General features: G+C 37.3%; 1 protein-coding gene across 5 annotated transcripts in view; it reads left to right on the top strand.

The window, feature by feature from the left end:
* DROSHA (drosha ribonuclease III) overlaps positions 1-14,756 on the top strand; it is a 130,231-nt gene that overhangs the window by 59,196 nt on the left and 56,279 nt on the right. For 4 of the 5 annotated variants that reach the window (XM_079916366.1, XM_079916367.1, XM_079916364.1 and 1 more), the window contains 3 exons: positions 3,157-3,281; positions 4,889-4,988; positions 6,636-6,743. In XM_079916366.1, coding sequence (XP_079772492.1) covers positions 3,157-3,281; positions 4,889-4,988; positions 6,636-6,743 — 333 coding nt within the window. The remainder of the gene's footprint in view (positions 1-3,156; positions 3,282-4,888; positions 4,989-6,635; positions 6,744-14,756) is intronic. The other variant, XM_079916365.1, reaches the window with a different exon arrangement.

The raw sequence follows: 14,756 nt of genomic DNA, 5'->3' as shown, positions 1-14,756 counted from the left end.
GAATTAATAGATAAGTAGTTTTCTCTTATAAAGAATATGCTGTTCTATATATTTATTAAAAAATTGTTTTGTCTAAAATGTTATTTCATAAAATAGTTATATATTGGCATCTTATCAGGATACAATTTTCCAAAAGTGGAGAATTAAAATACTTCTATGTAAAGAAACAGAGTAGTCTATTTAAACAAAGCTGTTGTTTTTAAAAGGCTGCCAAATTGCTTAATAGCCTTGATTCATAAAAATAAAAACTCTGGATCAATTTGTTGTAGCATGACAGTAACATCTGCACAAGCAAAATGTTGCTATTTTCAAATCAAATATTCCAACTAATACTGATTATTTTAAACAAATCTAGAAAGTGAAAGTTTAATAAAAACGTATTTAAACATTAAACTTGTTTAAAACTAAAAAATTTATACAATTTTTACTGTTATATTGTTTAGCCACACAAATAATTATTAAAGTAACTTTAAAAGAAGTATACAAGTCATAGTACTATGCAAGTGTGACTCTGGACTTAATTTTTCTTTAAACAGTTGCACAAATTTACATTTCTTCTGTCAGTTTTATAGTTGGGTCAGAGGATGGGTGGGTGTGATGGTGGTGGGAGACATGCCTTTTCACCTTGGTAGGTCTGCTTGAAGAATCCCATGATTTACTGTGGAAACACTTTCATCCTGGGGCTTTCTTCCACAGCCTGGTTAAAATTCCCTAAGATCCTAGGATCAGTTGGAGAGCTTTTGAAAATATAACAATGCCCTGATGCACCCCACCCCATATGCTCCACGTAATGGGGTTCACAGATCTGAAGTTTAAAAAAATAATCCCCAGTTGCTTCTGGTTCACTCCTTGCTTGTTTTTGAGACAATGGCGTAGAGGATATTTACTCCATCACCATCATCATCATTCAACTCAGTTGTTGAGGGACTACTACGTGAGCCAGGTGCTAGTGAAGTATATACATTATATATGTTGCTTGTCCAGCTGCAAACTCACAGCATATCCATATGAAAGGAGTTTGTGATGAACTATTGAATCAATGGACCAATCTGAAAAAGCCGGTCAGGAAAGCTTGTAGTTTTTGGTGAGTCACTGGGCCGGGCTGCCAAGGAATTCTTCATAAACATTCTACTGTGGTATTTAAGGAATCAAGAAATTGTATAAATTATTGGCACAATTGAATGTACATACTTGAGATGGTATATGGCCAGTTTTAAAGATAATAAGGAAACCACAGGTTAGTCAGGGTGAAAGGTTTATGTTGGAAAGTAATTGGAAATAAATTAAGAAAGCTATGTTTGGGTGCCAAGCTTAGGGACATGTTGAAGTTAATTTTTTTTTCTTCTTTTAGTATTTAGTCTTAGTGTAAAGGAGAAAAATATTATGAAAACTCAGTATAATAAAATATCCTTTCATTATATCCTTTTGAGAATAGACCTGGCACCACATTTCATCCTCTGCAGTACTTGCTTTGGAAGATTGCCCAGTGGTAAGGATATTGGGGAATTTATTAAAATTTCCAAACCATTATGGTCACATTAAGTACTTTATTGCTGCAGAACTTAGAAGAATTAACCTCCCTCCCTAGGTACTTTGCCTCTGCTGGGGAATACTTTGGTCATTGGCGAGAATGTTTTTTATTCTTCTACAAAAATGGTGTGATAGATACTGTAGTGTGTGGCCAAAGTCTAGAACTTATTTCATCCCCTCCCCCTATAAATTAGAGATACTATAGATGTTTTAAATCACTATTTCCTCTGTTGATACCATAGCATGGTATTTAAAATAATGAAAACATGAATACTTCACTAGCATTTTTCTGTGGGGCAGTCCCTCTTTTAAAAATGAATTCTGCTGCTTTGATGCATAAAATACTGGAAACAATTCTTAGACCCAAATAACATGTTGCTACTGTTGATGGGCATTTAAATAATTTTATCTTAGGTTTTCTGTGACCAAAATCTTCTCCAATTATTAATTTTGAGAGCAGAGGTCAACTTTTCAAGATGCTAGGTAAAATTTTGACTGTTAAATGACATTGAAATATTCTTTAAAAACTGAAGTCTAAGTTGTTTTTTCACTAATCTAGATGAATTTACACAAATCTTTTTACTTTGTCACCAACTTGTATCTGTCAGATGGCTGACTAGGACTACGGTTGTGGGTAGGGTAACCAGCTTGTCCCAGTTGCTGGGGGCTTTTCCAGTTTTAACATTGAAACCCCTGTGTCCTGGACAAACAAGTCATAGTTGTTGGGCATAGCTGTTCAACAGAATGAAGCTTATTGGCCTCCATGGGGATCAACTCCATAGCCTTGGCTCTAAAGCAACTGAGCCAAAGACGCCACAATCTCTTAGTAAGAATTTAGTTTCTAATTAGGGACTGCCCTGAGCGTTGAGTATAAGCAAGAAGGTTGCTAAAGCACACTCTGTGATTTTACCATCTTTTCATAAACTTAAGCTTTCAAGATGAAAGATATTTTACAAATGGATCCTCATACTTAAGTAACTTAAGAAGGAACCAGCTGTTCACTTCTTTTTTTATTAGACTTGGGGGAAAAAATAGACTTATGAAACTCTCTATTAAAATTTAAGAATGGCCTCCATGGACATAATAAGAGAAGCTTAACTATTTGGTCTTTGTACCACCATACCTTTTAATTTAAAGGTATAGAGTTAAAGGAATACACAAGGTACACAGAGAACTAATGGGGGAAAATTATATAGAGGCATCTGTCTGTGCCTTCTGCGTAGAAATAAGCTATTCATTTGAAATGTGAAATTAAAGCAGAATAAGTCAGCATATCTCTTTCTGGTCATGTGGAATACTTCCTCTGTGTCTTTGGAGAGGTTAAGGAAAAGTTACATCTGCCTAAGTGTCCTTTCAAAAGTTTAATTTTTAAAGGTTTCTATGTGGATGGCAAACAAGGACAAAATCATTGTTCATTATGCCAAATGGCACAAACTCATTTATAGGGATGACATTATAGTTTTTATATAGTTTAGCTGCTATGATTAAAGGGTTTTTAAATGACATTTTCCCTTTGGGGATGAGGCTTTCCTAGGGGAAAATCCGATTACTTTCTTCCCTACTTAGATTCAAGACAATACTTAAAGAATTCTTAAGGGAATAAATGGCTTTGATTTTTCTCTCTAGAAACCAAGCTCTGTCCGCATCGATCAACTGGATCGTGAACAGTTCAACCCCGATGTGATTACTTTTCCTATTATTGTCCACTTTGGGATACGCCCTGCACAGTTGAGTTATGCTGGAGACCCACAGTAAGATACTTTTCAGTGTTTGTCTTAGCCAATTTCACCTTCTACTAACAGCTGAATTACCGAGGAATCCTCTTTAGTGGATTTTTTCTTTTTAAAAATTAAGACCTGAAATGAGCCATGTTTCCAAATTTAGGTTACCAAATGAAGCAGGTTTTGGTAGCTCCTGAAGAATTATTTTCTCTACATGTTTGACTTCAGGAAATTACTGTTCAATAGATTATCCTTGGCAGTCTTGGTCATATGAGTCCTGTATGTTTTTAACCTTTAAGGAACTTTTCCTTTATCCATCATTATAGTACTTACTGTGATGATTCTTTTTTATTTTTTTCAGTGCCTTCTAGAGGAAAGTAGCGCCATGTTGGTTCTTAGCACTGCCACATTTACGCAGAGTTCTGTTTTTTGGGTACATCTTAGTAAGAGCCCAACATCCCATGCAAAGTCAAGGGTTGTATTGGAAGGAGAAGCCATGACTTCTGACTCTTAGAATTGATGTTACTTTCCAACTGGCATGTTAGTGTTTTGCTGGGAGAAGATGAAGATGTGTGGGAATGGAAATAGTACCATTATATTCTTCAGGAGTGTTTGGATTCTCTACCTTGTTAAACAAACAAACCGTCTCCTGATTTAATTTTTTTAAAGGATTCATAATGGGAGAAAAGGGCATGGGAGATTTTCAATTCATAAATCCATTTCTGGCTGATATATTAGAAGAGGCTAAAGGGTTTTGTTCTTTTTTTCCCCCCTTTGGATAAAAGTATGAAGCAGTGAACCAGGCACTGTGTAAGTACTTCTTTATTTCCTCCATTCTCTAAAAAAATGTTATCAAAAAGGAGACACCCAGCTAAGGCCAAGGAAGGAGCAGTTTCAGTATGACAGAAAATCTTAGGAAAGTCCTTTCTTTTCAGAAAAGTGTTAGTAGAATGTGATTAGGCTCTCGTGGACTCTCAGATGGCAGGAGTGTAAACTGATAAAAGACTTCATATTCTCTTCATTTCCAGGATGCTTTAACTGTGATCCAGGTTATAACATATTTGGCTACAAATATGCTTATTTTTGTCATGGCATATACAAATTGATATACACCATTTGTCTTTTTTCCCTTCCCAGTGGAAAAATGGATGTATGTAGCTATGTAGCTTGGGTATTGTCCCAAAAGGGGTTCTCTTTTCTAATACTCTCCAACTTTCACTTTCAGTGAAGGCATTTTGGACACGGACAGTACCTTTATTAAGTAAGAGGTCTTTCAACAAACATCAGAAAACACATATTTAAATAAAACGTGTTACTTTCAAAGAGGTAACAATGAGAAACCATACATGTTTCTGTGTCTCCCTAGGAATTTTTTCCAGAGAGATTCATCCGTATAGTGACACCTCATTTTCAACCCATGTAGGCAGCAGTCAATAAGTAGGTTGCAGATGCCTCTTGGTCATCCTGCCCCTCAGCGCCCCCAGATCACATCCTTCCTTAGAATGAAGGTCTGCTGCCATTAAGGATATTCACAAGAATGCATTTATGATTGAGCAGGCCTGTTAGAACACCTGGCTTTATTGCACTTTAGATTTGCCTTCTTTTTGTCTGAGGTGTCTGTCTGTCCTTTTCCTTAGGTACCAGAAACTGTGGAAGAGTTATGTAAAACTTCGCCACCTCCTAGCAAATAGCCCTAAAGTCAAACAAACTGACAAGCAGAAGCTGGCACAGAGGGAGGTCGGTATCGGACCCTGTTCTCCTGTGACTAATGGTGATGCATTTCAGGTTTACTTGAGATTGTTTTTACAACAATCTTTAAAACAATTGGTTTAAAGAAACTTTAAAAAAATCACACTTTATTCCCGTCCTCACATTAGTATGCTGATTGATTTTTTTCATCTTTTAGTAGCTAAGGGACCATTTTCTCCCCCTAAAAAGGCCAGTTTTTTAAAGAAAGTTGGGAATAAATATAGCTTCTATAGAAGTTGAAGTTTAAAACGTGCTGGATCAGCCTTTTATCACTAATTAGGCTGCACATAGTACCACTTATTCAAATTTTGTGGTCTTAAAGTTGTAAAAGATTGGCTTCCATATGTCTGTTAGTTTGGTAAGGTGAACTGATTTTCTAAGGTTTTATATCCCAAATTCCATATTTCTTTACTAATGGGTAGTATTATCTGAACTCTAGGATCATTTGTGTTTTAGTTTTAATTTTAAGAATAAATGGATTCAGTATCAACATAAATTTTGTCTTAGTAAGGTTTTATTCTGTTGCCATAGTGTAAGAGCAAGGTGAGGGTTTTTAAAAAATATTTATTTATTTATTTTGGCTGTGCCAGGTCTTGGTTGCAGCACACGGGATCCTCACTGTGGCATGCAGGATCTTTAGTTGCAGCATGCAGACTCTTAGTTGTTGCATGCAGACTTCTTAGCTGAGGCATGCAGACTCTTAGTTGAGGCGTGTATGCGGGATCTAGTTCGCCAACCGGGGATCGAACCCAGGCCCCCTGCATTGGGAGCACAGAGTCTTAGCCACTGGACCACCAGGGAAGTCCCAAGAGCAAGGTTTTAAAGCTGGCAAAAGTGTTTGAATTCTGACCTCATCACTTTCTGTGACTTGAGTCAGTCAGCTTCATTATAATAGGACGGAACCAAGGCCAAGAGAGGCTGACTGAAATGTCCCTCTGTTGGTGCACCCAGGGAAAAAGGTGGTTGTATGGACTTGGAAATACTCCATTTAACTTTCCTCCAGTGGTATTGGCCTGTAGTAGGAACTTAATCAATGGCGGAGCTGGTGGTGGTGGTACCTGTTGTAATTATGAATTCCTATGAGATTTTTATTGAATAAGCGTACAAGTATAAAATTATTTTTTATCATTAATTATTTGAAGGGCGGCATAAAAGGGAAGAGTCAGTTCCTGTTTATGTCCTGCAGAAGTTTTGGATCACTGTCTTTTTTTAATAAAATGTACCCTTGCTGCAAGTGTATGCAAATTGGAAGGCAGCTTTGACAATTACATGGGTTTCTGGTTAATTTACTGATTGTCTTTCTTATATGTAAATACTTAGCATAAGGCTTGATTTAAATATAATTTTTACATGCTGATTTCAAATTCCAAACACCACATTTTGTTTCTTTTTCAGTAAAAGGGCATTTTTTGTTTGAACTTGCCAGAGTAGTTGATTTGGTTTACTTTTTTTCTTATCCATTTACCAGGAAAAGCTGGCTTATCCCCAAGGCCTTTATTATTTTTTTTTAATCTAATTTGGCAAGAAGAGGTTTGACTACCTGAATGTAAGGGTGAATGAATCCAGCTAATTTACTAATGCTTGTTGTTTGGCTTAGTATTGCTTTAGTACTCATCATAATGGGGTCTTTTCTAGGAAGCACTCCAAAAAATACGACAGAAGAATACCATGAGGCGAGAAGTAACAGTGGAGCTGAGTAGCCAAGGATTCTGGAAAACTGGCATCCGTTCTGATGTCTGTCAGGTGATGACACTTCTAAGAACACAATTATACCCAAACATCTCTTCTTTTAAAAGGCGTCTGGCACGGAAGTCTTCCTAATTCTGAGAAGTTTCTGCAGAACATATTACCTGTAGCTAAATGGAACACCAACCATGAATTGTTTTCTATCATTTGGGTTTTGTTTTTGTGTCAGTTTTCATGTTGTCTTGTTTCATTGTGTGTGTGTGTGTGTGCTTGTGCATGTGCACAGTGGGGGCATGGGATGCACTGACTTAGTAATGCTCAATTCTGTCTCTGTACACTGAATGAAGGCAGGTCTGTTCTTCAAATGCGTCTGCCTGTTTGAGCTCGTGCGTAGGTGCCTGTCAAAAGAGATCCTCCAGCAGCTCTACAGGCAGATTCCTGAAGGTCGTGTGTACAAACTTTCCAGACTGATGACTCAGACTTATATTGCAGAGAACGGAAGGCATTTATGAACAGAAACAGTATACATTTCATGTTTGAGCCAAATGATAATATTTTTTCTTTGGGTAAACTTAATAGAGGAACATTTCAGCTATATATATAACTGGCTCACTAATAAGTATTTTTGTTTTCCTTATGGGTGGAATTTTTACCAGACTAGAGGTCCCCCAAACCGAGCATGTTCTTTGACTCTTCACGTGATTCTTTGGTTAACGATTGATATTGGTTGCACTCCATGGGAATTACAGTAAAGGAAATGACTACCCAGGCGGGAGTCAGGTAATGCAGTTTGCTATGTTCGAACTTTTGGAATAATACTTCCAGGCTGCCGCCTATCTGTTGTAATGGTAGCATGTATTGTAATAAGTTCAGATACTCTTAGGTATTCATTTCATCATAATGAGTTTTCTTTTAAAAAAATCAATGTTGGCATTTAATTATTGTATTGAACAGTGGAATTTAATCGTATCACTGAAGGAATTGCTATGTCATTCATTTACCATGTGAAGCTAAGTGTTTTTGTGCTAGGATGAACTGCTATTGATGCAGTATTGCTAAATAGTTTGAAAATAATCATCTACAGTGGTAGCCAGTACATCCACCAAGTCCTCAGTTATCTTGCCAATTGACCAGTTTTTTTTTGTACTGTAAGTATTTTCAGAAGCGACTCTCTTACTTCCGTTGATCCTTTCTTAGCGCCACTTGGAGCCGTATCACCCAGTTTTTCTGTTTGCTAGTGTTTCTCCAAAACCAACACAACACCATAATGCCAACATAATGTCTTAAGACATCGTAAGAACAATGAGTGGAATCTTCAACAGTCTGCTCAAAATCTGGTAATCGTGGTGATAAGTCAAAGTTGATTGTTTGAGATCATAACATTGAGCAGCATGAAGAACTGGAAAGGACCTGAGAGTTCTTCTAGTTCAGTGGCTTTTAAACTTGTGTTTTTGGTTGACTTTGAAGTTTTTGTTTGTTTGTTTGTTTTAAACAAAACCCTGTGGCGCCCTAGTTTGTAAAAAGATAAAAAAACAACTGATTGATGAGTGGTGGGTATGAAGGGAGTATCCATCCCATTGTACGAGATCTCTCTCCCACCCTGTGGAGCAGTCCTTAAGGCAGTTTTGTTCCGCTGAACACAGTTTTTTTGAAAGCATTGAGCTCTTTGTACCCTTTGTTTTGGTAAAACAAATAGGGGTGCTGAATGATATGTTCCCCTGCCATTTTATGGCCTTCAGCTGTGACACAAATAGCTCCTCAGCTGGATTGGAAGCAGCTTGAGGACTAGGTTATCTTCTCTCTCTCTGTGTATATTATATTTTACATTCTGTTTTGAGGTTGTTAGGCAAACACACTCCATCAGTTCTTTTGACTAACTGGACCTGATTAAAACTTTGGCAAAGGTGAATACTTCTTTTTTTTTTTTTTTGCGGTACGCGAAATATTTCTTGATCTAATAATGGTTCCTCCATCTGGAGGATTCCTGCTGTTCCACAGAAAACTGGCATCTGTTTCAAAGCCATGCTTCCATTCTCCTCTCCTGTTTTTTTCCAAGTAACATTGACTCTTAACTATATTTAATTTCTTATCCCAGAATAAATGTTTTCTTTTTTGTGTGTGTTCCTTAAATAAGATGGCAGGTAGCATGTAATAATGTAGTTTAAAACATTCAAAATAAATGCATTTAGTATTTTTCGTAATGAAGAATAAGAATCTGATTGAGAAATAGCAGTTAAATGAAATTATACACTGAATACTCTGAATAACCCTGAAGCCTGTGAAAAAATGGACTCATACTTAATTTTAAGAGAAAGAGGCTGAGCGCAGCTCTAAAATTGTTGGGTGGGGGCAGGGAGAGTTTTCCTCTATTTGGTAGTTCATCGGTGTAGAACCTACTTTTTGTTAGTAATAATTGCTAGTGGGTTGCTAGCGAAAGCCTTGTGATGCTGTCAAACTGCCACTGGCGATAAAACTATTATGATGAATCTAAGGCAGAGCAACCTAAGGACCAGCATCTCACTCTAGAAGTGGAATTTCCCAACCAGAGAAGACAGCAAGGGTTGTTAGGAGATAAGAAAATTCTACCTGATGCCCCAATCAGTGTTAGGAGGAATGGAAACCTACGGGTGGTCCAGTAACCTGTAATTACACGTGAACTAAATGCAGACTTGAACCATGTTTAGAGAGAAACTATTGAAAGATTTTCTCAGTGTTACTGCTTGTTAGAGTGAATTCCGGGTAATATGGAAGAAAAAGCAGAAATCAAAACCAAACTGAGGCTGAGAAATTCAGCATTATGACTCAGAAGAGGAAAAAGGGTATCATGTGGCTACAGTATCTGTGCTTTAAGAATGGGGTTTTTGGGGCTTCCTTGGTGGCGCAGTGGTTGAGACTCCACTTGCCGATGCAGGGGACACGGGTTCGTGCCCCGGTCCGGGAAGATCCCACATGCCGTGGAGCGGCTGGGCCCGTGAGGCATGGCTGCTGAGCCTGCCTGTGCTCCACAACGGGAGGGGCCACAACAGTGAGAGGCCCGCGTACCGCAAAAAAAAAAAAAAAGAATGGGGTTTTGCACACCAAAGTTGAATTGGTGTCTTAGAGGAGTAGGTACCTGTGCCCTGTGCTATGCTAAGGAAGTTGTCCATGGAAATCAATAAACTGAATCACAAGAATGAAGGATGAATAAATGTGACACACAGAGCTGTCAAAAAAAGGAGCAAAGAATCTGCATCAGGACAGTCATATAACCAGTATGAGGCTCGTGCAAAACTGGAGGACGCTACAGCTCCTTATTTTTATGAGGAGGCATGGTGCCTGACGAACTACACGTCATGGCTGGTGTTTGTATTGAGTGGACAGAGTTGTATTTGGACTGATTAATAGCTGGCTGTCTTCCTATAGTGACTCTCTAGAATGGGATGGAAGCCTGCCATGTGTTATCAAACTAACTGATGTTCTTGCTCAGTGATTTAGCAGGTGATGACTGAACAGTGAAAAGAAACATCTCTAGGGATTAAGAGATTTTGGACAACACATTGAAGGAAGTATTTTCTAAGTTAAAACTTGGGGGAAAAAAGGAAGAACCTCTGAGAGGCATATGGCTTCACAGTTATTGTTAACAAAATCTTTGGACCATGTGAGAGACTTGATTTTTTTTTTTTCTTTTTTTTTTTTTTACTGGAGAAGTAATGCTTCTTGTGAAGAAAGGGAAGAAGATTTTGCTTAAAAGCTAACTGGCCTGATAGAGAACTATTATTATACTTTTATTTTTAAAAATATCAATATTACAGTAGTATAATATCAATATACAAGATTAGAGAGGAAAGTATAATGAACTCCATGGACTCATCAGTCAGTTTCAACAGTATCAACATTTCTATAATATCAAATGCTAGTCAATGTTCACATTTTCCCAATTGCCTGTTAAATTTATTTGCCTGTTTGAAATGGAGTACAAACAAGATCCATACTTTGCGGTTCGTTGATGTTTTTTTAAGTCTCTTTAAACTGTGGGTTCTCATTCCATTTCTCCCTTTGCTTTCCTTGCAGTTTTTTATTGTGGAAGAAACTGGATCAGGTATTCTGTAGAGTTCCTAAGCTCTGATCAGGGTTTCCTTGATTGCAGCTTTATGGGGTCATTTAATACGTGTTTCTGTCCCTTGTATTTCCTACAGATTGGTAGTTAGATCTAATACTGTGCCATCTAATACAGTACCACTGGCCACACATGGCTATTTGAACTTAAATTAATTAAAATGAAATTAAATGAAAAATTCAGTTCTTAGTTGCCCTCACCACATTTCAAGCACTTAATGGATACCTCTGGCCTAGTGTCTGTTGTAACAGCACAGATACAGAATATTTCCATCATCATAGAAACTTCTGTTGGACAGCTGTGATGAGTTTAAAGTTCTTTTTTTTGAAGGACTTTTTCATAGGGAGTAGTGTGGTCTCTCTTTTTTTCTTTTAATAAATTTTAAAAATATATTTATTTATTAGGCTGCACTGGGTCTTAGTTGCGGCATGTGGGATCTTTGTTGCGACACGCGGGATCTTTAGTTGCGGCACGTGGGCTCTTAGTTGCGGCATGTGGGATCTAGTTCCCTGACCAGGGATCAAACCCAGGCTCCCTTCATTGGGAGTATGGAGTCTTAACCACTGGACCACTAGAGAAGTCCCTGGTCTCTCTTTTTCGTGTGTGACGTTATTAGTTATTGATGGATCATTACCTAGGCCCAGTAATTCATTAGGCGTTGCCAAAGTGATATTCTATCTTTCCTTCTGCATTTATCAGAATACTTTTATAAAGGATATTCCCCTCACCAGCTATTTGATTACGCTGAAGTACAGATCCCATATAGGACAAAACCAAAAAAATTGCTCATTCGATTTATTCCATAATCCATACACAAACAGTAGTCTTAGAATAACAGTATTAATGGCACCACCAACAATATGATTATGGGAAGTAGGTGTTTGTTTGTTTGGGGTCTTTTTGTCTGTGATGATAGCTGTATCCCACCAGGCATGCACACTCAGATTACCATGTTTTAAGGTCATTTCTGCTTATACCACAAACTGGATACACAGATTCATTTATTTTATTTTACTTTTGATTTTAAAGGTTCCTTTTAAAAATTACATATTGTCTTATAATTATGTAGTATATTTACCATGATTCCAAACTCAGATTTACAAATGCAATTATGTTTTTCAAAAATCTAATTTCTATCTCTGTTGCTTCCACCTTGTTCTTGCCACTTTCCCCCCCACCCCAAAGGTAACCATCTTTTAGAAATGATTTAATTTTTCCCATTTTAATATAAGCAAATAGACACACACACACACACTCTCTTGATATATGTGACCTCCGCTCTGTCAAACTGTTTTGAAGTTTTGTGGTCACTTACGAGGTCTATTTTATTTGCCTTTTTTTTTCTTTCCATATCTCTTTTTGTATTTAGGAAAGATTATATTTTTGTTCTAATGTTTACCTTTATTGTATAATTAAATTTCTCCCTCCTCTCCCTCTCTTTCTATGTGTGTGTATCCCGCTGTCTGTTAATGAAAATATCTACTATCTGCTACAGCTGGCCCTTGAACAACATGGGTTTGAACAGCTTAGGTCCTTTTGTCTCAGTGTCCAAAGATTTTTTTTTTTCTTTAAAAACTAACAGTAGTTTTACTAGAATATGTCTCAGCTCTTTTGGTTAATTTTTTTCAGATATGCTGTGTGCCCTTTCAATATATACTTTCACATTGTCTTTCATCTCAGGAAAGTTTTCTTGAATTACTGATTTCATTATTCTATTGTTTTGATTTCTTTTTTTTTTTTTAACATCTTTATTGGGGTATAATTGCTTTACAATGGTGTGTTAGTTTCTGCTTTATAATAAAGTGAATCAGTTATACATATACATGTTCCCATATCTCTTCCCTCTTGCGTCTCCCTCCCTCTCACCCTCCCTATCCCACCCATCCAGGCGGTCACCAAGCACCGAGCTGATATCCCTGTGCCATGCAGCTGCTTCCCACTAGCTATCTACCTTACGTTTGTTAGTGTGTATATGTCCATGACTCTCTCTCGCCCTGTCACAGCTCACCCTTCCCCCTCCCCATATCCTCCAGTCCGTTCTCCAGTAGGTCTGTGTCTTTATTCCTGTCTTACCCCTAGGTTCTCCATGACATTTTTTTTTTCTTAAATTCCATATATGTGTGTTAGCATACGGTATTTGTCTTTTTCTTTCTGACTTACTTCACTCTGTATGACAGACTCTATCTAGGTCTATCCACCTCATTACAAATAGCTCAATTTCGTTTCTTTTTATGGCTGAGTAATATTCCATTGTATATATGTGCCACATCTTCTTTACCCATTCATCCGATGATGGGCACTTAGGTTGTTTCCATCTCCGGGCTATTGTAAATAGAGCTGCAATGAACATTTTGGTACATGACTCTTTTTGAATTTTGGTTTTCTCAGGGTATATGCCCGGTAGTGGGATTGCCGGGTCATATGATAGTTCTATTTGTAGTTTTTTAAGGAACCTCCATACTGTTCTCCATAGTGGCTGAATTCACATTCCCACCAGCTGTGCAAGAGTGTTGTTCCCTTTTCTCCACACCCTCTCCAGCATTTATTGTTTCTAGATTTTTTGATGATGGCCATTCTGACTGGTGTGAGATGATATCTCATTGTAGTTTTGATTTGCATTTCTCTAATGATTAATGATGTTGAGCATTCTTTCATGTGTTTGTTGGCAGTCTGTATATCTTCTTTGGAGAAATGTCTATTTAGGTCTTCTGCCCATTATTTGATTGGGTTGTTTGTTTTTTTGTTATTGAGCTGCATGAGCTGCTTGTAAATTTTGGAGATTAATCCTTTGTCAGTTGCTTCATTTGCAAATATTTTCTCCCATTCTGAGGGTTGTCTTTTGGTCTTGTTTATGGTTTCCTTTGCTGTGCAAAAGCTTTGAAGTTTCATTAGGTCCCATTTGTTTATTTTTGTTTTTATTTCCATTACTCTAGGAGGTGGGTCAGAAAGGATCTTGCTGTGATTTATGTCATAGAGTGTTCTGCCTATGTTTTCCTCTAAGAGTTTGATAGTTTCTGGCCTTACATTTAGGTCTTTAATCCATTTTGAGCTTATTTTTGTGTATGGTGTTAGGGAGTGATCTAATCTCATACTTTTACATGTATCTCTTTTTTTTTTATAAGGACTGCTATTATATGCATCTTGTATCTTCTTTGCTTATTTTCCATATCTATCATTTTCTCTTAAATCCTTCATTTTTTCTGATTTTTTATTTTTTCTAAAAGTTTTTCTTTTTTCCATCTTTTATTTCTCAAAGGCAGTAGTCATTGGTTAATATGCTGTTGTGTTCCTTCTGTTTAGTCTATATTCTTGAAATCATTATTTCCTTCTATGTCTTTTTTCTGAGTTTTGTCACTTCTTTTCAGATCTTCCTTTCCTCCAGTCATCTCATTTCTGAATTAATATAGTATTTATTAATAGTTTTCCTTATAAATGTTATTGTTTTCTTAATTTAGTTTGTTTTGAAATAATAGGTTACAGCTTTCATTGGTTTTATTGGCATGTTTTTCTGGCATTTTATTATCAGAGGTATCTTGTTCTATTCCTTTCATCTATTTTCTTATAAAATCCTTGAGTGTGATTTAATCATGATTCTTTTCCGTTGCTCTTTAGGTTAAATCTTGTTAAATAAGTGAAATATTTTCCTGTGCTCTTTTAAAAAAATATCTATTTATTTTTATTTACAATTTTCTTTGGCTGCGTTGGGTCTTCATTGTGGCATGAGGGATCTTCGTTGCAGCGTGCGGGCTCTTTGTTGCGGCACATGGGCTTCTCACTCTTTGTGGTGCGCGGGCTTCTCTCTATTTGCAGTGTGCAGGTTTTCTCTCTAGTTGTGGCGTGGGCTCTGAAGTTTGTGGCACGCTGGCTCTCTAGTTGAGGCACGCGGCCTCAGTAGTTGTGGCGTGCGGGCTTAGTTGCCCCATGACATGTGGAATCTTAATTCCCTGACCAGGAATCAAACCTGCATCCCCTGC

Source organism: Stenella coeruleoalba, assembly GCF_951394435.1.
Source record: "Stenella coeruleoalba genome assembly, chromosome: 3".
NCBI lineage: Eukaryota > Metazoa > Chordata > Mammalia > Artiodactyla > Delphinidae > Stenella > Stenella coeruleoalba.
The sequence above is the reverse complement of the archived record's forward strand: the minus strand, read 5'-3'. Positions and strand labels throughout refer to the sequence as shown.